The 24,850-nt window shown below is 43.3% G+C and overlaps 1 protein-coding gene across 1 annotated transcript in view; it reads right to left on the reverse strand.

Annotated features, from left to right (window-relative positions):
- Positions 1 to 8,996, reverse strand: part of KDR (kinase insert domain receptor) — a 30,443-nt gene extending 21,447 nt beyond the window's left edge. Inside the window, exons 1-10 of the mRNA XM_063401946.1 lie at positions 8,714 to 8,996; positions 7,397 to 7,487; positions 6,709 to 6,905; positions 5,420 to 5,544; positions 4,946 to 5,114; positions 3,646 to 3,785; positions 3,280 to 3,448; positions 1,768 to 1,879; positions 1,512 to 1,675; positions 565 to 721 (exon numbers count right to left, since the gene is read on the reverse strand). Of these exons, the coding sequence (XP_063258016.1) occupies positions 565 to 721; positions 1,512 to 1,675; positions 1,768 to 1,879; positions 3,280 to 3,448; positions 3,646 to 3,785; positions 4,946 to 5,114; positions 5,420 to 5,544; positions 6,709 to 6,905; positions 7,397 to 7,487; positions 8,714 to 8,765 (1,376 nt within the window). The 5' untranslated portion in view covers positions 8,766 to 8,996. The remainder of the gene's footprint in view (positions 1 to 564; positions 722 to 1,511; positions 1,676 to 1,767; positions 1,880 to 3,279; positions 3,449 to 3,645; positions 3,786 to 4,945; positions 5,115 to 5,419; positions 5,545 to 6,708; positions 6,906 to 7,396; positions 7,488 to 8,713) is intronic.
- Between the last annotated feature and the right edge of the window lie 15,854 nt (positions 8,997 to 24,850).

Genomic DNA, 24,850 nt, shown 5'->3' on the forward strand with positions numbered 1-24,850 from the left:
TCTGGGCTTATGGCAGGCCCAGATAAGGGAAGCTGAGTGAATCTCAGTCAGGCACTCTCTCTATCACTCCCCAACATCAATCAGTGCACTTCCTCCGAGATACACTTTCACACAGATAAAGAGCACCATCACACTCAGCACTTGAGCACAAGAAAAAAACAACCACAAGGACGCATAATTAGCATAAACAGCAAATTTCCTCTGTTTGGGATGGAGTTTTGGGCCTGCAGCCCACAGGGGGATCTGAGGGAAAGGCACACAAACAGCTGCATTTGGGACCCTGCACAAGTCGAGATGCCCTGGCATGATGCATGACAACAACATGCCAGCACTGCTAGATCCTCTCGGCGGGTGGCCCTCGCCTCTGCCAACAACAACGACCTTGGCAGAGCCTGCCTGCAGCAATCTGCAAATTAAGTACAACAACCTTTTTCTTCACTGGCCACTGGGTTTGCACTCAGTAACGAGCCTGGGTGAGGGGGGCAGCAAACGAACCCCAACCCAACACAAACATCCCTCAAGACCTACAAAAGCTGCAGAAGATAAGAAGGACTTGGCACTCACTGGGGGCTGAAAGTGCACTCCTCCTCCAGCTGCCAGTGCCAGAGCACGGTGCTGGGCGGCGGCACGGCGTAGACGGTGCAGGTGAGCGCCTGTGTGGAGCCGTACTTGTAGGAGTCCACGGGGGCCATCAGCGCGTTCTCACCGATCTGGGGGGGCACTGCAGGAGAGAGCAGCAGGTCACAGCTCCTCTGCATGCGTTAGACCCACGGTGGCCAACTCACACCATGCCCCAACATGAGTGCAACACAGAGCAACTCCAAGGACACGTGGGGAAGCAGTGAACCTCCCAACACTTTGAGGATCAGGATACTTAGGATCTCCTGCAAAATCTCCCTTCGATACTCCATGGTTTAAAATGCAGTTCCTGGACTCTCACCACCATTCCTAGCCATTAACTGCACGTTGTTACCCAGGCCTGACCCCACTGCACGTAGCCTTGCTGCCCTTTCCAAGACCTGCTGTCTTCAAAGCATAGGCTGTTTCCTGGGGAGCAGAAAGGAGGAGGTAGGGGAGGAGGAGGAGGGTTATAGAGGGCAGGGCAGAAGAGAAGGGATAGCCTGTGTGGGGCAGGAAGGATGGGTGAGGCGGGACAGGGCCAGGATGGAGCGGGGTGGAGGAGGACTCCAGCAGCACAGCCAGCAAGAAGGGCAGGAAAAGAGCAGGATGCAGATGCAAAGAATAATATACAGAAAAAACCCAAAACCAAACAAAAAACCCCACCCCACACAAAGTATCATCACAACACCAACACCCAGATTCTGCAGCCTCTTGACTGACACATCCCAGAGCCAGGAGAGACTAGTCACCTCTGCCCTCCCAGGGCTGAGGTTCAAGGGCTGATCTTCTTCAGTACCTAGATCTTCATAGGTATGGGGTGAATTAAGCCTAAGGAAGGTAATCCACCACATCCACACATGAAAGAAAGGCACCCCTTTTACCCCACTTACCATTTACCAGCAGGGAAAATGTATGTCTTTTCTGCATCTTGTTAATGGGATTTGTAAGGACAACTGTGTAATTCCCTGCGTCCTTTTCAGTTGCTTCAGTGATCACTAATGCATAGCCAAGTTTAACTGTATGATTTGTGTTGATGGCTTTTCCATTCTTATACCTGAATAAAATACAGAGCACTTTGAATATTCACTGATTTGCTTTAATTAAGAATAGCTCATTTTTTCAAACACATTATATCCTAGTTCTTACCATTTAGCCTCTGGTGGAGGATATCCTTTAAACTTGACAGGAATTTTGACTGTGTCACCTAGCCTTGTCTCAACTACATTCTCCATTTTCTCCAGGTGAATAAAAGGACTTTCTGAGGGGGAAAAAAAAGGAAGTAAACTAAATGGTCTTTTCTCATGGACCTAAGCAAAAGTGATTTCCATTTGGGTTGGCACCTAACAAGATGACAAATAGAACTTAGTGACAGGACTATGGGTCATTGGTAAAGCACAGATGGCTCTTAACTGGGCCTGGAGAGATGCCACCATGAAAACCTAGTCCTTTCCTTCACAGAGAGGTACAGACCAGTTCCCTCATGGAGGAGCTCTGGAAAGCAGAGACAAGACTCAGCTCTCAGGATAGTGTGCCAACTGTCAGACCTGTATATACACATATACATATACATATCATAAAACTCTCTCAATATACTCATTCCAGGAAATTAGACTATTCAAAACTACACCGTGATAAAGTTAAATACTCTCAGACTACTCTCAAGTATGTATTTGAACCACTGCAGTCACAGAGTACTTTGGAATTATTTACATTACTTGTTATAAGTTATAAACTTGCATTGAGACATAAGACCATGATTAGCCTTTTGACTAAATTAGCCTTTTGACTGAGATTTACAATGGTTTAGACTTAGTATCTGTTATACTCAGCATAACACATGATTTAATTTTGGCTCCTGAACAGCAGAACAGAAAGAACACAGGACAAAATTCAGTATATCTTGAATCACTATGCCCACAATGAGTTTGAAAGATTTTTGTTTCATTTTAAAAGTGCCATTAATATTCTGGCCCCTGAAATCAGACCTCAGGAAAACCAGTCTCCTTCAAAATATAAACCTCTTTGTCTGACTTGGTGATTAAAAATGAGCTATTCTCATGCTGGTAATTTTTTTTCTATAAGTAAGTTAGTGGAGCTGGGGCTGTGCCCAATAGGGGGCTGAGAAAAGGCTGTAGGATGTGGCCTTGTACTTGTCTATTCACTTAGCCAAAGCTGTTTCCCTTGCATAATTTCCGTATGACCAAAACTCCATTTGATTCATCTATTCATAATGAGAAAGCTGTAAGTCTTATTTTCTTAGCTTCATTCATGCTGACCCCAGACTCTTGTGTCACAGAGCCACCAAGATCTAGCTTAAGTTCACCAAGAGTGAGAACAGGCAGCTGTTGTACAAAGCCACCTACACAAATTGAGCTTTACAGGACCTTTAGGAGGTCAATGCAGAAGAGGGTCGGAGGCTTACATCAGTTTATTTTACTGCCCACTTTCCACTGGGATTCTACAGCTTTCAGTAAAATACAGCATCCTTTAAAATCCTATTATTAACTAAGGCTGTGGTATAAAAATAATAAGAGAAATACTTTAGCCTCAGTTTGGTTCATTTCTCTCATTTGACTCATCATGGAGATGCCTTCTACATCCCAGTAATTAATCCCAAATCTGAAAAAAACAACAAAACTGAAGTGGAAAATGTCACACCATGGATAACGAAGTAACTGCTGTTTTTCATGTTCATACGACCACTGGATGCTGCACAAGTATATCGGCCTTTGTCGCTTAAGGACACACTGTCAATGGTAAGGGTGCTCACAAACTTCTTTATCTCTCCTGCAGTGGTTTTTACGTCCCTAATAGTGGCTCGTTTTTCCTGTAACAGACAAAAGACAGAGATGTTTGGAAAAAACATTGTTATTCCTTCTGTCACCCTTTGCACACTTGTATATACCAGAAATTTCATTGTGTATTAACATCTTCTTTCTCAATGTTTTAAAAGGAGGTGACATTATACCCAAATAAATCAAACTGCTTCGTGCTGAAGGCACCTGTAAGTTTGTACGACTTTACCTTGATGGAAGGGTAGTCCCATTTAAAATCAATTCCCACATTCAGCTCTGTCCTTACAGTGCAATTGAGAATAAGTTTCTCTCCCACTGCCAGCTCTACTTGGTCATGTGGGTTCATTGTCAGGTCATAAATTCGGTATCCTAGAGAAAAATAAAGGCACACATGAAACATGGGGGTAAGAAGAGGTTTTTTTACAGTACTCAGCACCAAATTTCCCAGGTGAATTCACTAAAACTCCCACCAAAACCCCAGCTATGAAAATGCCCCTTGATGCCCCAGTGCAGCATGATAATGGATGTACAAAGGAGCCTGGAGAGAAGGGATCTGCCTACCCTGAGCACTTCCCAGCTGAGACCCATGTCAGATAGTGACACAGCAGGATGTGTGCACTTGATCAGAGTGGTGATCCAGCGGTGGGAGCAAGACTTAAAACTAAGGGAGATATATACCCATTCCCAGCAGTAAGCAGGAACTTTATAGAGAATAACAGTGGGGCATTAGCAAAATTATCCAAAGTTTACTTTGTGCAGTAAAATATTTCAAAACAGAATATTCTGAATGCAGAAATTCTACAGATATGTTGAAATTACTCCAAATCAGAGTGAGGACTTGGGAATTTGGTGGAGAAGTAAAAGTCTTCTGCACAGAGTAAAGAGAGAAGAGCTGCTATGCCTTCCTGACAAGCCAGGAGAGACTGCCTTGATGTCATTTGGATACTTGAAATGGTCACTGTGTCCTCAGCTGAAAGAGAAATTGCTGTATTTTAGCTCAGGGTTAAGCCTCCACAGAATTATCCCATTATTTCTGGGCTTTGATGAACATCTAACAAAAATATACCAGGAAAGCATAAAACCCTGTGAGAGTCAAGATACAGGTCTTTAGGGAGACAGGACAACCCAGCTGGTAGTGAGACCTTCAGATCCACCCTTCCCTTGGTACCCCCTCAGAGCAATTTCTTTTCATCTGCTGCTGATAGATGCTTGCCTCTCATTTCCTTCAACTGTAACTGACATTGTGGATAAGTGATTTTAGGAAAAAAGTTTGCATTGTCAGAAAAAAAATTAAAATCCCTGGCATCAGTGCAAAACACTAAAAATAGAAGCACTTATCCCAGCGATCAACCAGAAAGAACACAATACATTGCATTTAAAAGAAAAGTGATATAAATCGCAACATCCATTTTGTATTAGCTGTATTGTCAGTATTGAATAACCTAGTGTCCAACCAAATGTAATTGGTTCAGTATGCTGTAGAAAGCAAAAGAACATTGGTTATAGAGAAATAAAAACCTTTGGCTTACCTACAACTGCAACTATGTATATCATAGACTGGTAGCTTTCATCATCTATTTTAGCTTCACAGAAGACCATGCCTGCATAGTTGATTAAATGACTGGGTATAGTGAAGCCTTTTTTATTATTCCACGAAATGGATTTACCATCAGGAACAAATATCTTTTCTGGATATTTCTGTTTGGAATATTGATAAAACACATAGTCAGATCTCAAAAATCAAACAAACCTGAACTGTCACCTCCAGCATTTTCCACAACTGCAGGGCCCCCATTTTAACAGCCTAGCTTAGGGAATTAGTACATGCTTTGAGAGTGCAATGCCATAGGTGAGTACAGGTCTAGCACTCATCTTGTAATCACAGCCTATAAAACTCACAACGATGGAAAAAGTTTTTAAGAAATGTATTTATACTTCAAACAACATATTTATGCCCCAGTGATTTCAACTAACTCTCGAAAAATAACAGGCTTTTTCCTTACCGCATGTAGAGATACATTGAGGTTTGATACGGTTCCAAGGCACGGCACTACCACAGTTTTATTCTTTGTGATGTACACAATACCAAGCTGATCACTAACTGAGGTCACAAATGGTGATCTGTAATCTAGAATAATATTCAATTGATAAGTGAGGTATTATTCATCACATGACTGTGAAGAAAAACTTTTCCAGTTTTCTTCTTTCCCTATTTTTTCACAAGCCAGTGTTATTATTTTCCCTGTCATAAAGCACTGAAATAATGAGACTAAATAGACATGTTTTTATAGACACCCGAACCCCCCAGATTCAGAATATCATTATTCTCAAAACAGTTAGCAGTAGCAGAGTGCACTCTGGAGAATGGCTTCCTGCTATAGCAGTCCTTTTGCCGACAAAAACTGATTTACCCTAGTGTGACTTTCCTTGCATAAGTATTACAGGAAGTATCAGTTAAAAGTTGTGACATGTTACACCAACTTCCCTGATGGCAGCATCCTTTTCAAAGTCAGACGAAAATATAAAAAAATAGGTCCATGACATTCTAAGACAAGCTAAGTTATGTACTTCATTACATCTCATTTCTCAAAATGGTAACTACAAGTTAACAATAAAGAGGAAACAGGATGCATATGGAAACGAGGGTGAAGCCATCAGTGCAAAAAGGCAGATGCCTCAATGAATGCACTTATTGAAGCTGAGTGCATAACTGGAGGCTTTGCAGTGTCTGTGACAGTCAGCTGCACTGCTGCCAACACAACTGACAGCCCAAGTTTGAAAACTGAGCTCTTACAGCCTACAGAAATTTTACCACCAGGGTCAGCAAACGTATGGAAGTTTATGCTTTGAGGTTTGGGTGGTTTGGGGTTTTTTTTAATGGTATCAGTACAAATCGTACATGGGATCGGATCTGTAATTTTTAATAAATATAAAATCTCTGTAATCCTCTCTCATATGAAACTCCTGCTGAGGTCAGTAATAGCTCTGCATTCATGAGAACAGGCTCAGAGCTCAGCAGAGATATGTATGCTAAATGCTGGGTGGAGAACAGCAGACCATGTACTGCATATGGCAGGTCAGTTCAGAATTATAGGTACAAAGACTTTTGTGTTGATGGCAACTAGCATACCTGAATTTAATTACCCAACATGAAAACAAGAAAAATGTTTCATAGGATCAAAAATTCTAGGATTATTAAATTTTAGCATCCAAACTGTTTTGAGACACTTGATACTCCTTTTTTCTCTTGATGCTAGGGAAAGAGACACCTGACAGCTGTGTAAGCACTCACCTTGAACATAAACATAAATGGTTGTAGCTGCCTGGTTGTCCCTGTAAAGGCACTTGTAGTCCCCTGTGTCATTGCCAATGACTTTGCTCAGAGTAAGTGTCTTGCAGTAGGGGCCATCACTGCAGTCTGTCACAGAGATTCGCCTCTCAGCATTGCTCTGCTTGCTTGGCCACGACCACTCCAGAGGTCTCTGACCGCTGGGACAGCAAAGGTTAGAGGAGCAGACACCTGTGACATGAACCCCAGCCCCAGCAGGCTCTGTGGCTATGGACAGGGGTGGGCTTCACCCCGTCACAGAGAGAGAGCATCAAACCATGCAGGACAAATCCGCACACACAGCCTACTGGTAACAGCTACAAGGAAGCTACCTGAGATTTAATTCTGCTGAATCCAAGTGACAAAGCACCCAAAAGAGAGCATTGAGAGCATGGCTCACCAGCAGGATCCACAAGGACACAGCCGATGCTTCCTCCCCCAGCCACCTACCACTCCCCAGCTCTCTCTTGCTCCGACCCTCCCACATAATTTCTAAAACTTGTCAGGGAAAAGTGAAGCAGAAGGGACAAAGGGAGTGGAGAGAGAACAGGAGGTATGACAGGAGAGAGATCACATCATATGTGATTCTGTACAAAAGTCCACTACATAATTTACCAATCATCAAAATCATGCTGAACAGGCTTCTCCTTACCTGCAAATAATATTTAGTGTGTTGTTTGCCATTATTGTGAGGACATCTTTTTGGATGCTAAGGGTTGGCTGATCCAGAGAAAGAAATAAACCTGCAAAAACATGTATGAAACCCCTCAAACAAACTCAATAAACAAAGCAAACACCACTCAATCTGAAAAGTATTATATACAAAAATATGCAGCAGGCTTTAAGTGGACACTTTCACATCACCTCTTTAGCAGTGAAGGGTAAATCATGATTTTTCACACATCCCAAAAAGTTCAAAAATTCTGTCATAACAGGAAGCAAAGGCAGATGGTCAGGAGCTAGCTGCAGAGCACGACAATTCAGCCAGCCAGGGTGGAGTTCCTGTTTTCTTGCATTGCCAACTTCAAGGTCTAACAAGAGGATGTGGGGCATTGAAATTAGGTCAACCTTCATCTGATGATCTCACTCCCTTGGGAATTACAAACTTTTCTTTTAATAAATTGAGTATACTTCTTTGAGACTACTGATCAATGAATTATGCAAAGAAACTATTTTACAATTTGCACAAATTTGAGATCCCATGAACTTATTTTGTGCCATGATTTTCTAAGTTTATCTCTTTCCTCCTGGGCAGTTAGGTATCACTACAGACTATCGTCCCAGCGGCTCCCATCGCACCCACCTGGAGCCACCGGCACTTGTGAGGGCTGTGATCTGGGTGCCAGTGCTTGCTCTGAGGCACCAGCCCAGCTTGTGCAACATTTGGGAGTACCACAGGGAGAGATTTCCAGTCCGCCTCAGCTGCTGCCATCCCCTTCACGAATCCCGCCCCACCGGGCCGAGCCGCAGCCCCGGCCGTGACAGCTCCGCCGGCCCCAAAGGCAACGGGAAAGCGCGGCCAGACCGGGACATTCCCTGTTTCCCCAACATTTCCCGGCGCTTTAATCACTCGCATTCCGAGCAGGTTCTTCGCTGATGACAGGTTTCCCGCGTTTGGCTCCAGGGACATTTTGCTCTCGGAAACGACAGCTGATGCTGGAGCCAAGCGAGCAGGACAGTGCCATGGCAGGCAGCCCTCTCCGACGCGCCAGCACCAGCCGGCCGGACAGGGGAGGCCAAGAGGACGGCACAGGAGGGGTCAGCCAGCCCGCAGCCACGGGCGTCCCGTCCCACCCGGGGACTGGCACTGCCTCATCCGCTCGAGCATCCCCGACCAGCCCACGGGAACGCCGCACCCGCGCCCTGCGCGGCACCGCGCATCCCCCGCCCGCCCTCCTCGGGGCTCCGCGGGGCGGCCGGACCCCGCTGCTCCCCGACGGACCGGAGTCGGGTCCCCCCGAGGGCTTACCGGGATCCAGGCACAGCAGGACCGCCAGCAGCCGCGCCGCGCCGAGCTCCATCCCGCGGCCGCCGGGGCTGCGGAGAGAACCCTCTGCCCGACGGCAGCCGCGCCTCGTCCAGCCGAGCGGAGCCGAGCCGAGCCGGGCCGGGCCGAGCCGAGCCGAGCCGAGCCGAGCCGAGCCGAGCCGAGCCGAGCCGAGCCGAGCCGAGCCGAGCCGAGCCGCTCCGCACGCCCCGCACCGCCCGGCGGGGATGCGGGACCCCGGCGAGCGGCACCGCCCCTCTTGTGCCCGGGGCGGGGCCCGGGGCCGAGCCCCCGCCCTCCCAGAGCGATCCCGCCCCGCCCCGGCCCGGCCCCAGGGCCCCCTCAGCACCCCGCCGGAATGCTCCCCTTCGGAGGGGCAGCTCTCCCTCTTCTCTGTTCGGCGGCTGGAGGATCTCAGCAGTAAAATTCAGCATCGTTTGGGGCTTCATCGTGATTTTGGGGGGTTTCTTAAAATCTCTCCAAAAAAAAAAAAGATCCAAAGGCCAGCCATATGAGGTCCTGTCAGTGAGACAGAGCCATGTTCCTGCTGGCAGCGACTGTACCCCCTGTTTGAAGTGTCTGGCAGCATCAGCGCTGGGATCACAACGTGGAGTCCCCTGACCATGTAGCATGTACCCAATGTACCCAGTCACCCTCACTGGCCACATCCTGGCGAATGGGACCCGACAAGTGCCTGCCACAGCCGCCCTGCCCACCCGCCAGCACCCACATCCTGCTCTCTGGGAGATGCTCCCCATGGCAGGAGACATTGCCCTCTCACACCAGGTGTTGAGGTTTTTTAAACAAAAATGAACAGCCCAATCGGACTTTTTAATATACACATATTAATATACCTTTTAATCAAAATTATTAACTAGTGACTGTTTAAGAGACGTTTGTGAGGTAGTCCTTTGGGAAAAATAAACAGACAGTGGTCAATAATGTGTTATCCATATATACAATATAAAGCCTCTGGGGGAGATAGATCAGTAAAGAGAGGTATGTAGATAAGCAGGTAGATAATCAGGTAGACAGAAACACACAGCCCTGTGTGTGACTGTGCATGCATATACATATGTGTGCCTCTACATGCTACCTTTTCCTTTTTCCCTGCAAATCTGCATGGGAGTTTGTCCACAAAGGACTAAGTTAATGAAGCAATGATTTTATTTTGCATGCAATGCAATTCCAGCTGTTGTACTGTACAAATTTTCTTTGAAATTACACCCTTGTTACTCACAGAAAGATACAGGGAATGGGAGAAGCCAAAGTTTTCCTAGAGATCAAATAAAATCCATGAAAAGTCAAATAAGACTCATATGATTCAAGTGGTAGCAAGTCAGCACCATGCAAATAAAACCTGCACTTGCTATTCTTATGAATATTGGCAGCCCTCATTAATATTCCCACCTCCATTATACTGCAGGTCAGGTCATTGGTATTGCTGAGTGATTTGGGGAACTCTGGCAGTGAGTTCAACTACTGACCTTGCTGAAACTAGGCTGCATGTAAGGTTTCTGTGCTAGTGACATATTTCATGAAAACCAAAAGTACCTAATGTTAAAAAAAGCCAGTTTTGGTAACTTTATTTGTGGTGATGCTGGTTTTGTTGGGTTTGACTACAAAGAGAAGAAAATTTGATAAGGTTTGGATGACCTGCAAGAAGCCTCAAAACCTGCCTCAAAAGCAGTTTATGTAGTCAACAAAGAAAATTAAATTATAGGCGTAAGTTAAAAACTATTTACATGAAATTGTTACAGGATTCATAGAAAACAGTAAAATCACTGGCAGCTCACTTTAATGATTTCTGCATTCCTGTGTAAGCTTCCAAAATGCAGCTGTAGAAAATATGCCCCTATATTGATTTTAACAAGTAGCTTTTCTAAAATTTAGTCAGATGATGTGCAACTACAGCTTAGTGCAGTATCACTTGGACTCTGTTTTCATGAACAGTCATCGCTATTAAGTGAGCGGTTTGGAAGGCTGCTTTCATTGTCGAAAATTATTGTGGTGCCTGAGCTTTATGGAAACAAATACCTACTGTTTGCCCTAAGCACATCCAAGCCAAGATAAATAAATGCTAGCCCTCTACAGGCCCTTTGGCATTTGCCATGTCCCCTGCCTCCTTCTCCCCTGCAGCGTCCTGAGGAAGGGAAGGAAAGAGGGGCTGACCCTTTAAACACACAAGCCTGGTGAGTGCACACATCGAAATGAGCAGCTGGCGGAAAGGAGCTTGCACGTTGTGACTGTAGCTCAACCACAGGGAACTCTACATTTCAAAAGCACAAGTTGGTTTTTATCTCCCTGTGTGATCCCAGTGAGATCTCAGTTTTTACACTGTGCTTCCTAAATGGGACACAATCCTTCAGCACTTTGCCTGGCTGTCAGTATAATCTTGGTAACTAGAATAATTCTGCAGGAATTGTTGCTTCAGTGCATGAACTGCCATCTCTGTAATACCAGGGACATTTGTGGTACCAATGAGAACAAGAGGGTGACTTCTGTGAATAGGGCCCTAACCCTGTAAACATTTAAGCACAAAAGTAACTTTATTCTGAAGAGTCATTCAAGAGTCAGTCAGATGCAGGACCTCTCATCTGATTCAAATTACTTATATGGTGTTGGTGAGACTAAACATTTAGGAAGAGCAAATAAAAACTAGATCCAAGCATCACTGAAAATGGTAGATGTTTTGGACGAGTGAGAATTGGAAAAGATATGAGGCGACTTTATCAATACATGATGTATGATGTCATATGTACTTTGCCAAACTGATTTTTCTACTTTGAGCTTCAGTGGGGCTTTTGCAAGTGGATTTTCATTGGAAGATGCCATGGGAAATCTCTGAGAGAAAAATCAAGCAGAGCACAGAAGAAAGACTGTCACCTAAAATCCAAGTGAAAGATTCATGTAAATATATTGCTGCTGTCATAGCTATGGGACACAGATGTTTGGCTACAAAATCAAAACCCCAGTGGTTTAAGGGATGGCAGTTTTCTCATCCAGCCTTTTAGGCTGTGAGCTCAGCATAGCTTTTGTGTCATCCTTCAGACTTGTAGATTATCTAGGGTAGTCCAGATTGCCCCAGAGACTATCAGTGCTGAACCACAGGGATCTAGTGAGAGAAGCCAAACATATTAATGTAGTTCAGTGAGTACAGGATGGGATTGCCTCCCTCTCCAGGGATAGTGTGAATGTGAAAAACTTCCTGGGATCTACACCCAGCCTGCAATGGCTTCTAAAGGTACTCTGCCCTCTGTCTCAGCACTCTCACCAGCCTTGAATAACAAGAAAACCCATCAAGACTTTTTAAATGTCTTACTTCTGAAAAGGGCCTCTGCCTTGGCCAGAAAGTAACAGTGAAGAAATGTGGGGCTAGAAGGAGCTCCATGAAACTTCAGCCATCCTGGCACACTGAGCAGATCTCATCTCAGCATGAGACCAGACCTGGGGAGTTGTGGAAGAACTGACAGACAGAATGCAATCAAATCCTGTGCATCACTCCATGCTGTAGTCGTGCATTTCTGTACCCGAGCAGGTGTTTCCATATAAGGAAGTGAAGCTAGAATTTTCTATAGCCTGCTCGCTGTAATTGGCTCAGTACCAGCACAGACACAGTGATAGGACTTTAGAACTACACCTCAAAGCCTAGTGTCCATCTCATTGGGCCAAGAGCCAAAAAAGCCCACCTAGACCATCGAGTACTAAAGGGCCTGCATAAGGGTACACGAGGCTTTTTGGGAGTGCCTTAGCCTGTGTAGCTTTGCTTGGTACACGGTGCTCGGCTTATCTCTTTTCATTTTGTAACGTTTATTATTTTTCCTGTTATTAAAACTTTATTTTACAAAGCATATCCTGGGAAGCCGTCTCGCTATTTTATTAAGCCATTTCTCCGCTGGCTGGACCCTCGGAGTTATCGGGAGAAATCTCGATAAATGGCGCCCGAACAGGGACCCTACATTAGGGTAACTGAATCGAAGTTTGCTGACAGAGCCCTCACGTTCAGCTAGGCCATTTTGCTCTTGGTTTCGTTTTTTTAAAAGCGAGCTCGTGGTGGTTTTTTTGGTCGTGAAAATAAAACCACATTTTTGGGTCAAAAAGGCTGAGAGGGAGCCTTTTGACTGAACCCCTATACCGGTGAGAGGGGGTCTTTGCCGGACACCGATTCTGGTACAAGGTGGATTACTCTTTAGAAGAGAGAAGCTACAGTCTAGCAGAGCTGGAGACAGAACAGCTAATCACCGAGTGACCTGAGAGAGTCGGAGACAACCAAGAGCAGCCGGGAGATCACAAGAGCCATTCTGGTGAGTGACAATGGGGACCCGGCAATCCGTAGAACAGCGAGACACCTTTTGTTATTTTAATTATAAACTGACTATTCAAGACTATAAGTTTGAGAAGAAAGAACTTAAAAAACTTGTGAAATGGGTCTATAAGAAGTATCCGGACACTAATACAGCTGAAACAGTAACAGTGGAATTTTGGGACAAAATAGGATTAAAGTTGTATAATTCAAAGAAAAAATCTGTGTTAAAATTAAGACCCATCTTTAAAACTGTGTTAGACTTTGTAACAGAAGAAGGCGAAAGGCTCAGCAGTGAAAAAACACTTGAAACTGCAGAAAGAGAAACCTTGAGAAAAGCCTCTAAAAGCAACCATAAAAAAGGAGCCCAGAAAGTAAAATGCAAAAAGGCTCCTGCTCACCTTAGACATGAAGATAAAAATCCAAGTTCTGATGCCCCAAGTCCCAGAAAAAACCGGTTTGATTTACTCCCGAGAAGCAGGCAGGGAAGGGCTCAAAGCCCTCCCCCGAGCCGTCCTCAGACTCCCGGAGTGGGACCTGTGCCAGCCGTGGCCAAGCAGGCAAGGGTTCCATTCCAACCGCCCTCCCCACCCCCTCAGTCACCCAGTACGAGATTCGGGCGATCCCGGTCCGTTAATTTTGAGCGCGCGAGTTTTGAACAAAGCCCTGAAAACGCGGGCTCACAGAACAAAGAAAAACGTGGAATTCTCCCCATCTCTGAGGCAGAGGCTGCAGCTCCACGTGGGCGGGCTCAGTACAGCCCGACGCTGCGGCATGCTCCATCTGATGTGTCGCTCAGCTCCTCCCACTCCAGCACGGGAGGCTCCCCCTCCATGGGCGGTCCCAAGCCTCGGGCACCGCCCCGGGTTGCCACCCACAGCCTGGACAGACACGCCCTGGCTGTGACGAGCGTGGGAACCGGATGTGACATCCCGGAACTTGCCCTCCCCAAGATGGCGGCGCCCATGCCGGAGAAATGTAAACAAACTCCGATGAAAAATCAGAAAGTTTCCCACACGTCCTGCAGTTTCTCTGATGATTCAGAGGATTCATCAGCCAGCATAGACCCCTGGCACAAGATAAGGAAAGAAACCAGCACCCCAGAGCCAGCCCGGCTCTGGCGACAAGAGACCAAAACAAAACAAAAACAAGGACAGAGCAAGACTGAAGCAGTGAAAGTTTATCATCGTCTAAAACCCTCCAAGAAAACAGAACAGAGACAGCTAACAGTTCAATTCCAGCAGCCAAGATACAAAGTAGACTTTGTCCAAAAGAAGACTGTCATGAAAACCACCACAAGAATCCACCAAAGCAGCAAGCTCAAAATACCTTAAAACCCTGACCTATTCTTTTATTTTGCAGTTTTAACAAGAAACCCAGAACTTTGTAAGTTAATTTTTTCATTAAGATCTCACAAAGACTACCAAGTAATTCCAAAACAAAAGGTTTTTCTTTTCTGTTTTGTCAATTAAGCAAGAAGATTGTAATAACTTGCCCAAAAATTTATATTCCAAACTAATTATAAAAGCGAATTTCTAAATAATTTTTCCTTTACAGGAAAAGATTCTGCAAAAATATTTTGCTTGCTCATATCTTTAATTGAAATAGTTAATTCAAAATTCAAAAGTTTTTAAAAATAGCCCGTATAAATATTACAAAAAAAATTATTAAATTCATCTCTATAATTAAATTGAAAACCTTTCAAAATTCATACTCCTCTAAAAACAATTCGTTTTATAAATAAGTCAAGAAAATCTAAAATCTCATAACCATGTAGTAAAATCCTAACACCAAAAAATAAAAATCAGATTTTAAGAAAGTCTAAAAACTATATCTCAAAACCAAAAAAGAACAACTGTCTACATGTTTTTCAAAGTTCATATTTTATGTTTACAAATTTTTATGTTGCAAGTTTAGTAGAGGGAGCAGAGACCTCTCAAGAAAAAGTTCTAATCAATTGTAAAAAATACTAATCTTTTTCCTTTTTTCTCAACAGCAACTGTATTGTGTCACATGTTAAAGCAAACACTAAACTCCTAAGTTTTATAGCAAATAGCAAGGTAACAGCAAACTTTTAACCATACATCAAAATACATCAGCTCTTGTAAAAAGTGTCGCATATATCTCAAAATCAAATTAAGACAATTGTGCAACCATGCCCAAACTACCAAACACTAACTACACCATCAATAGCAGCAAAAGTTAACCCTCAAAATTAAAAACAAGTATCATGCAATATCAACCATTTAAACAATTCAAACAAATTCACTTGTCTAACCACACACTTTTTAAAGTATGTTCTACCTCAACACATAAAGGAGAAAAAGACCAAAAAAGACAATTAAAACATCTCTTGTAAACATTTCTCATTCCTAAATGTACAGTTCTTAAAATTACAGAAGTTTTTCAACATATCAAATTTACCACATATTATAACTAATTCATTCAAAAGCCAATCTATTGTTAAAAAGCACACAAAAAGCTAAAAATGCTCTTTAAAAGATAAAAATGGGAAAGGGTGTAGTGCTTTCTATTATAGAAAGGTTGAACAAAGTTATATATATGTTTTTTAATCTCTCATATTCATAAAAATTCTGAAAACAAGACAAATTTTAGAGCCTGTCCTTTATGGCAGGGAGAGAGGTTTTGTTTGTCTCCACAGGTACAGACTCTAAGAAAGTTCCTGCAAAAGAAGTTGAGTCACAACTACAAAAGAAGAAAAGAGCAGCAGAGCACACCTGAAGAAGAACATGCAAAAAGACCCAGAGTGACCACAGACTGTGTCTTCAAAAAGACTTCTGCATTTTGACACAACCCAGCACTATAGACACTGAAATACATTTGAAGCAGAGACTTAAGTTTTATAAAAGTTGCACTGTTAAAATTTCTGAAGTTATTATTGTCATGTCAAAATTGTTCGTTGTTGTATGTTAAAAGTTATTGTCAAATCTTTATGCAAAAGAAAAAGAAAATATAGTTCACTTGAAAAAATCTCCCCAAACAAAAAGTAAAATAAAATTCATATGTAATTTGAGACTAAATATTAAATTTAAAAAATTGGCTAATAAAAAGAAAGTACTAAATTTAAAATTTTGTAATCCATAAAACTACAGCTTAACTAACCAAATTGTTAAATAACAATAAGTTATTGACACAATCACAATTATGAACAAAAGTGAGAATTTTTTCAAAGTAACTATTTCTCTTTTTTTTTTCTTTTTTTAATATGATTTTACAGGGTGAGATGTAGTCGTGCATTTCTGTACCCGAGCAGGTGTTTCCATATAAGGAAGTGAAGCTAGAATTTTCTATAGCCTGCTCGCTGTAATTGGCTCAGTACCAGCACAGACACAGTGATAGGACTTTAGAACTACACCTCAAAGCCTAGTGTCCATCTCATTGGGCCAAGAGCCAAAAAAGCCCACCTAGACCATCGAGTACTAAAGGGCCTGCATAAGGGTACACGAGGCTTTTTGGGAGTGCCTTAGCCTGTGTAGCTTTGCTTGGTACACGGTGCTCGGCTTATCTCTTTTCATTTTGTAACGTTTATTATTTTTCCTGTTATTAAAACTTTATTTTACAAAGCATATCCTGGGAAGCCGTCTCGCTATTTTATTAAGCCATTTCTCCGCTGGCTGGACCCTCGGAGTTATCGGGAGAAATCTCGATACCATGCTTCATCAAATTAACTCCCAGTTCACACAGCACCTCCCAGAGCCCCTGGGAGAGCAGCTTCCATTGTGAAATCAGCGTGTTCCCAGTCCCTGGGCTCATCTTCCTCCTTCCCTGCAGCCTCTTTCTGCCGCAGCCTGCACGCAGGGCAAGCTCCGTGTCCATTCCCGGGAATGGTCTGTGCAATGGGAGGGGGCAGCAAGCCTTGCCTTGGCCAAACAGGGCAGCGAGCCTTTGTTTGTGCATCTGCTCCTGCGATCGCCAAAAGCTCATTAAAAACAAGACACAAAGAGGCAGCAGAGGAACCGGACAAGCCCCCTCCCGTCTCCTCCCCGAGCTGTCACGACTCCCCCAGGCTCCCTGGCTCTGTCAGGGCTTCCCGGGCAGCCCTGTAGAGGAGTCGGACCGGAGACCAGAGCAGCACAGCCCAGCGGCCCTTTGTTGGCTTAATTATTCAAACAACCTGGGGGAGATAAGGGCTGGCCCTGGCAACACTGATTATGTGCTTTCCTGCTCCTGCAGCTCAACAAGTTTGCAAGGGGTCAGCATCCCACGCAGAACACATCTGGAATGCGGCAGCCAGCAGCTGCACCGCCTCCCGGTCACACCTCTGTGCCGCAGCCGCGGCTGCCAGCACCTCAGCTCTAATGCAGCAGTGGATGTTCCCTTCAGCTCTGTCCACATTGCAGGCTGCACCACTGCAGCAGCCTGCAGCCCTGGCCCTAGGGTGCCTCTCATCAGGCATGCATCCCCAGCACACTGATAAACTTTGATGAGGCAGACATGGAAGTACATGCAAGATGCCATTTCGAGAAAATGAGATGGCATTGATGTAAATGGCATGCAAGATCAGAAGTACACTTACCACAACATATACTTTGTGTGTAGACCCCGCAAAACATGTTGGTTTGCAAGGGGCATTGCAAAGGACAAATTCTGACCTTCCAGCTAGAAATGAAATAATTGTCTCAGGTGAGAACAGAAGTAGAAGTAGGAATGAGATGGCATAAACCCACTAATTTTCAGACAGAGTTGCCTAAAGGTAGAGGTTTGAATGCTTCTATTTTCAGAGTATGCCAAAAACATTGACACCTTTGCCAGAATCTGGGGATATGTGCTTTGTATTTGGCTTTGCCCATCTATCAATAGGAGGTATGAGTTCTGTGTGCATGGACATCCCCAAAGCAGCTTTATTCTAGTTTGGCTGGATGCTGATAGTAACAAAATTGGAGGAGCAGGTTTATTGCTGTCAAGCCCCAGACTAGTCTAAAGTGAATTGGATATGTCTCTCTACTTCTAGGCATGTAATTATGGTTTGAGGCATGTGGACTCTTAGGGAAACATCTTTGAAAAACTCATTTTATTTCATTGTTTATTTACTTGTCCTTATTGTGTCCTAAAACTCTGCATAATTACTCCTGCCAGGACAACACGGTCCTACACACCTTTCATTCAAGGAGTTGTTCCTTTTTTTTACCCTAGGTAGTTGTTTTTTCCCACCAAAATCTTTGCAAGGCAAGGGCTTTGGGGAGAAGGGACAAATGCCCTTGTTGTTTATGTGGCTGAAGTCTATGGATTCTCTGTTGCTTGCGGCAGGAAGCAGATCTGAAGCATCACTTTCTGAGCAGGAAGCAGAGGGTGTTGGGGCCCCTGGTCAGTCTGGCTAATGGATGGGCAACTGGTGACAGGGACAAGCTACAGATTCTTACACAGAAGTGGCATGCAACTTTTCCCCTTCTTTTTTTTTTTTTCTTCATTCTTTTTTTTTTTCCCTTGAATTTTCTTTTTCCTTTTTGGGCCCCAAAGTTGAAAGTCTCTGAAAAAAGTCTCAAAGCCTAGGCTGAAAAAACTATTGGAGAAGGACAAAATCCTTTTTTCTCTAAGTTGCCTGATGCAGCATGTTTTCACTGCATCCTCTCCTGTGAAGAGATTTGCATTCACAAGGATATCCTCACCTCCATGCTGTAGGAATAGAAAGCAGCATCCTTAGGCACTTTGTCCAAATGGCTGCATTTTTACACGAATTCCCTTAATATTCACTGAAGGAAAACAAGGGAGCAAGTCTCACACTACTCACAGAGAAGGTCCTGGAGTAGAGACCTGGATTCTGGACCATGTACCTGCAAATATGGAAGGAGTTAGTTTGATGTGGAACAGCACCATCAGGAAACCTGAAATGACCACCTGTTATGGCATGGTGTCTGGCTTCCTAGTGACACAAAGCCAGGCCTACCACAGCTGAATTTCCATGGTAGAAAGTAGAAGTCTAACTTTGGGAAACAGTCTGCCACAGATATATGTTACTATTTTTTTATGAAATAGAGAAAAACTGTGAATGTATCTGAGAGGGAGCCAGCCAATCCAACATATTCTTACAAGTCATCTTTGCATTAGGCATACAAGCAATGCACCTCAGCTCCCAGGGTGTTTGTGTGTTCCATACTGCATAAGGAAAATCTGAAGAGGTTTGTGCTGTTTGTAGCACTTCTCTGCTATGGAGGTGCCTCAGTGTCTGCTAAGGATTTTGTCATGTTGCACCCTATCACCGATGAGCACTCTAATCAGATGTCTCTCCTACACCTAACCACTTTTTAAATGAAATAAATATGGGCCTAATATCTTGGAGACCTTTAACCACTGTCACATTTGCTTGAAACTGGCAAAAGAATTAAAAATTGTGAGTCAAGTAGATAGAGAAGTAAACAGACAGATATAAAATGTGATTAATAAGTCCTATTTCCCTAGGGAACTAGCTTAAAATTTAATGGTCACAACAACTGGAAAAAACTGCCAGCACTTCATGGAACAGCATTAAGAGCTGAAACTGGAGGAAACCCAAAGGAGAGCAAAAGGCTGTCAGGAATTGTGAAAACTTAGCCTGCAAGCAAAGGCTGACAGGTCCGAGACTGTTCAGTCTTGAAGAAGAGGAGACCAGACAGACAGGCATGATAACAACCTTCCAGTGGGGACAGGCTGGAGGTCCCTGATCAATTATCCTTATATTCACCAAAGGTAAAAGCGGAAATAATCAGTCTAATTTTCTGGACAGGAGGTTTATCTCAGATAATGGGGTACATTGTCTGATTTTCAGGGTACTTAAGCACTGAATAAAGTTGTCTGGAGAGTCTGGAACTGACATCAGTTGAGGTATTTCAGACGAGGTCTGTCAGATCTTTGTAAGGGATGAAATTTAATTCTGATTTACAATAGAAGTCAGTATTAGAGAATCTTCTCAGGTTTATTCAAGTCAAATGTATTCATAATTAATAGGAATACAATTTGTGGTTTCCCATTCTTCACCAAAACAGATGAAAATTAAGTACTTCTTTATTGGGTCAAGTGTAATGTTTCATTCAACCTACAACAACATTTCAGCATTCCTTTTCAGCTAGAAGAACAAATGTTTGAGTTGATACCTCTTCTATACCTTTTTCTTGGAAGGTATCTTGAAGAGACTGTATTTCCTGTCATTTTTTGTGTGTTTGGCAACATAACCCAAAAAAAATTTAAAACAACCCAACCTCCAAATCATTATTCACATCCTCCTACTTCCAGCTAGGAACGCCTGGGAGATGCCTGAGGGCAAAAATTGGTAAGGACCTCTGAAATGTGTCAACAGTTGCCAAAGTTCAAGCAGATTTGTATAGTGATGGTTCAAAATTACATCAAACAACTTTCCCAAACCAGAGCCAATGGCACAGAGAGTGACATCTCTTTCCTAACTAATGCGTGCTTAAACTGCATTTGAGAAAACTTCCAAATTGGTCCATTCCAGGGAATTATTTTTCTTCCCAAATATTTTCACAGCCAGGATAACTAAATAGTAACTGTGTTATGGGACATAATGTAGGCACTTTGGAACACAAAGAACTTTGAGATCCACAAAAGGCACAGCAAGGGCTCCTACAGTTATAGGAAGGATCTCCATCACTCTACCATTCTTCTAAAGACTTTTTCGGGTACTAGGACACCTGGTTTTCACAGTCCTTCTGAAGAATTATTTTTATCTCAGCAGTGAGGAACCCATGTTTTACAGTCAAAATTTACTTGCACAGCAGGTACTTAAAATGTGACTAAACCCTTTGAAGCTGTAATACGGGAGTTGATTTTTAACACCCGTGTCTCAAAAGCCTTTTCTTACAAAGTGTAAAAGGTCATCATGAGTAATTGTGTCTTTTCATGTTAGTATTTTTCTTTGTTTTACTTCATACCCATATTCATCAGATAATGGCTATTATTTGTTCCAAAGAAAAGAACTGTTCCACCAAGGGCAAGTTCAGCTTCTGTTCAGGCTTCCCTCCCACAACACAAATTACTAAGATTTGAAAAGGAACAGGAAGAATATCACAGCTTCTTTGCTGTTCAAAGTACTCTCTTTACAGGGGTACAAATAATGTTTCAACAGTCTGAGGAAGCAGACTACCTAATTTTCACAATCTAATTCTTTACCCCAGAGCCAGAAACCCTAACCCAAAGCTCTGTTTTCTATGTATTTTACCTGATTGATTACACTATTTTTAATCATCTGATTATTTTCTCACATCTCTCGCCCAAGAAGAAAAATCATAGCAAATATTTTACCACCTTCTCATTGTTTCCTACTTTGGCTGGAGCTAAATGAATCCTCTGAACATTTAGTAGCTGATGTGAGGCAATGTGGGACCAGAAGAAAAGCATCAACAGGAAAGGAAAGGAAGTGACCAGGCACTGACTGTATTCTTCACTGGGTTTGTCTCACCAAAGGTTGTCACCAACCAAAGGTTAAAAAATACATTCCACATTGTTTTCTGGAGGTGGACATCCAAACAAGCCATGCACAAAATTCATAGAATAATCATTAAGGACAAAAGGAAATATCAGGACATGTAGTTTGACCTTTGAAAACCACAGGCAGCAAAGGGAGCCCACTGGGACACAATGCTTCATTATTGAAGTACAAATTCTACTCAAAGAGAAGAGGAATATTTACTAGAAGCTTGAGCCTGGCTGAAGCTAGAGCCAGACAATTAATAGCAGATGAAGGGCTCAGAGCCTGCACATTATTCAGGTGGATTTTGGGATCATATATAATAGCAACCTTAGCACTGTGATGAGATTATTCTAAAAAGACAAACGGTATAATCATATATATGGGGGCTATAATATATACATTTATATTTATATATGTATATATCTGTACTTTCTGAGAGGTCAGGAATATTGCCAGAATTCTACAAGTATAACATTTATTAACTACACAGTAAACATCGCTGATGAGCATTTTGAAATTATTTAATTTCACTGACTTGCTGATTCAGTGTTTGTAATACATTACCATTCCCACCCTTTCAGTTGTGGGAGTAACCAAGGTGACCCTTACTTGTAACACTCATAGCCAGCAATGAGGACACTTTTTTCCTCCTACCCAGACTCAGAAGGAGCTGATTAAGGCTAACAATGCCAAGAAACAATAAGGAAAGCACAGAACCTTGAGAGGGGCTTCCTAGAGAACCATCCTGCAGCTGAGAGAGCAGTCAGGGAAGGAGCCCAGCTGTGTTCCTTTCCACAGTCAGTATCACATTTTCCAGCAAGCCCTGGATACAGAACACTACAGACTGGGAGAACTGATCCAGTGAGACTGCATGGTGGAGGCTTGCAGACTGTCCTCTGGTGCATTGCTTTCTCTGCAGAGGTTGTAATTCAGTGGTGGCATTTCCAGCTGAGACCAGCAGTGAAATGCTGGGCAATGGAGAAGAGGTGAGATGGGAATTGTGAGTCCAAGAATTACATGGTGCAAACGACACAGGTGCAGATGTAGAAAGTGATGCCAAATCTCCAGGCTTAAATTGGTAGGAAGGACTTTCTGTCAGTGTTAGAAAAGGGTGGTGAAACCCTTTGGGTGAAAAGGGTGAAAACCTTATGAAAGTGACACGGACCTCAGTTTATCTGGGTTTGGACTTTTGTCCATAAAATGCCACAGGATGTGAGTCAACAGGAATTCTCCATAAGCCTGAAATTAGACCTTTATTGCAAGAAATATTATGCCAACATTGAAATGTTGGCATCACACACGACATACTTCCTTATTTTTTGACATCTGCAGACTGTCATGTGCCAAGAAAAAGGTAACTGAGCAGTTCAAGGAAGGAAGACATTGAGATCAGGGTCACTGATATTGCCGAGAAGATTTATTTTATTTCAGACTTAGAAATAATTGATTTAGCAATATTTGATTTATAAAGGGTGAGAATCTAAGCATAAAATTATAATTTTTAATTCTTTAAAATCCCTATTATTTTAACCCAAAACATACAGCAACAGGTGTCAGCAAAAAACAAATCTGTCTCATGTCCAGAGATGCATGAACAGTCACTATGTAGAATAAGCCTGTCTCTTCATTTGTTTCTCTCTGTTTCACTTATAAGGTTATCTACTGTATTCACACAGTTTAACTGTGAATTTTTTATCCTCTTGTTACCATTTCAGTCACTAGATTTTTGTGTGTAAACCTATGAAAATATTTTGATTGAACCGGTGCAAAAATATTTCAGGCAAATCCAAGGTATGGACGTCAAAACACACTAGGAGAATAACACACCTACTGGTATATAATAACATTATCCAGTTATTAAAGGAAGCAAGTGGGAAAATATTGGTATATGGTTTCTAGGTAGTAGGAAAAAAAGAAAAAGATGCAGATTAAAAGTTGTTAAATGACTTTGAATACTGCTTGCCCTCCTTAATCCATTTGGCCTACAAAGCACGGCCCCAGCTGTCCAGGAGAACACACAGAAGTAGGCAGCTTTACCACACTAGCCTGGTGCAGCCAGAGAAAGACACTTTCCGTAGCCTCCAGCCTTCCTCTTGGATATGCGTGTCATCAGGAAAACCCAGTCCAGGCTCCCTACTTTCTCTTCCGCCCCTTTAGCTCCACATGTTTCCTGACCCTTGGCTCCTCTGCTGCGAGGGCTTGCCACCTGCACGCCGGCCCTGCTCGCACAACCACATCCTGTGCCTTCTCGTGGCCAGGGTTCAGCGTTTCCAAGGGCCCATAGGGTGGCTGCTGTGTGATGGGAATGTACTTGGGCTCAAAGTACCCCTGTGAATGAAAACAAGCCAGTGTTTCCACGGCAGGGTGCAGCAGGGAGAGCTGAGCAGTAAAAAAGGAACCAAAGACTGTACAGCATCAGGCTGGTTGCCTCTTTGGGTAGGATGATACCTGCCTCATGGGGATGGGGACCTGGGCCTTTGCAAAATGGCATACAGAGGTTACAGTGCGTGTGAAAAAACTGAGCTCTGTTTCTCCAGATATGTCTGTCCTCTTCTTCCAAAGGAGACACTGCTATGAGTGACAGGGATAAAAGTCATTTGCACTTTCTCCTACATTCCCAATCCCATTTCTGGCCCACACCCTCCTTTTTTTTCTCTGGTAATTTTGTCAGGATAAGAATCTCTCCGTGTGAGATGCTGTTTCTGAGGAAACAAGAGAACAGCCACATCTGGAGGGTGAACAGGAGACATCATCAAGGAGGTAACTTGATTGAGAAAAAAACAAGCCTAAAAAGGCAGTGCCAGGAGGAGAAACATATCTGTCTCCATATGTTCAGGCATGGAAGATAAGAAGTCTCCTCATTCCAGTTAGAGTTCAGCATGGACTTTTTCTTACCCTTATTGATCCACCTCCCCAGATGGCTGCTGCTCTGATACTACAGCAAATTAAATTACTGCCCACTTGCAGTTATCAGGCCGTATCATTGAAGGACAGTGACTGAGCAGTGGAAACAGGTCCTCCACACGAGTACCCAGTGCTGTGTTCCCCAAGAGGACAAGGCAGGCCAAGGAGTAGCACAACACTCTCTGGCTGTGTGGTGACTTTGGAAAGCCATGGAACTCCAGAACATGCTAAGGAGGGCTACAACAAAATCCAGTGTGCTAATGTTCATATGTACTCCAGGTGCCAAATGCCAAAGTGCCTTGGATTTATTAATTGCAAATCATAGAAAAATAAAAACCCAGTGCCTTCCAAAAAGAAACCACAGTGTTTCCAAAGGAAGTCCAGTTCTGACCTCCTGTGCACTGATGCAGACTGGAAAACTCTGCATGAACATCCTTCACTCCTTAAAGGTATCTAAAATGCCACTTAAAACTAACTCACCCTGAGAGTG

Source organism: Prinia subflava, chromosome 7, assembly GCF_021018805.1.
Source record: "Prinia subflava isolate CZ2003 ecotype Zambia chromosome 7, Cam_Psub_1.2, whole genome shotgun sequence".
Classification (NCBI taxonomy): Eukaryota; Metazoa; Chordata; class Aves; order Passeriformes; family Cisticolidae; genus Prinia; species Prinia subflava.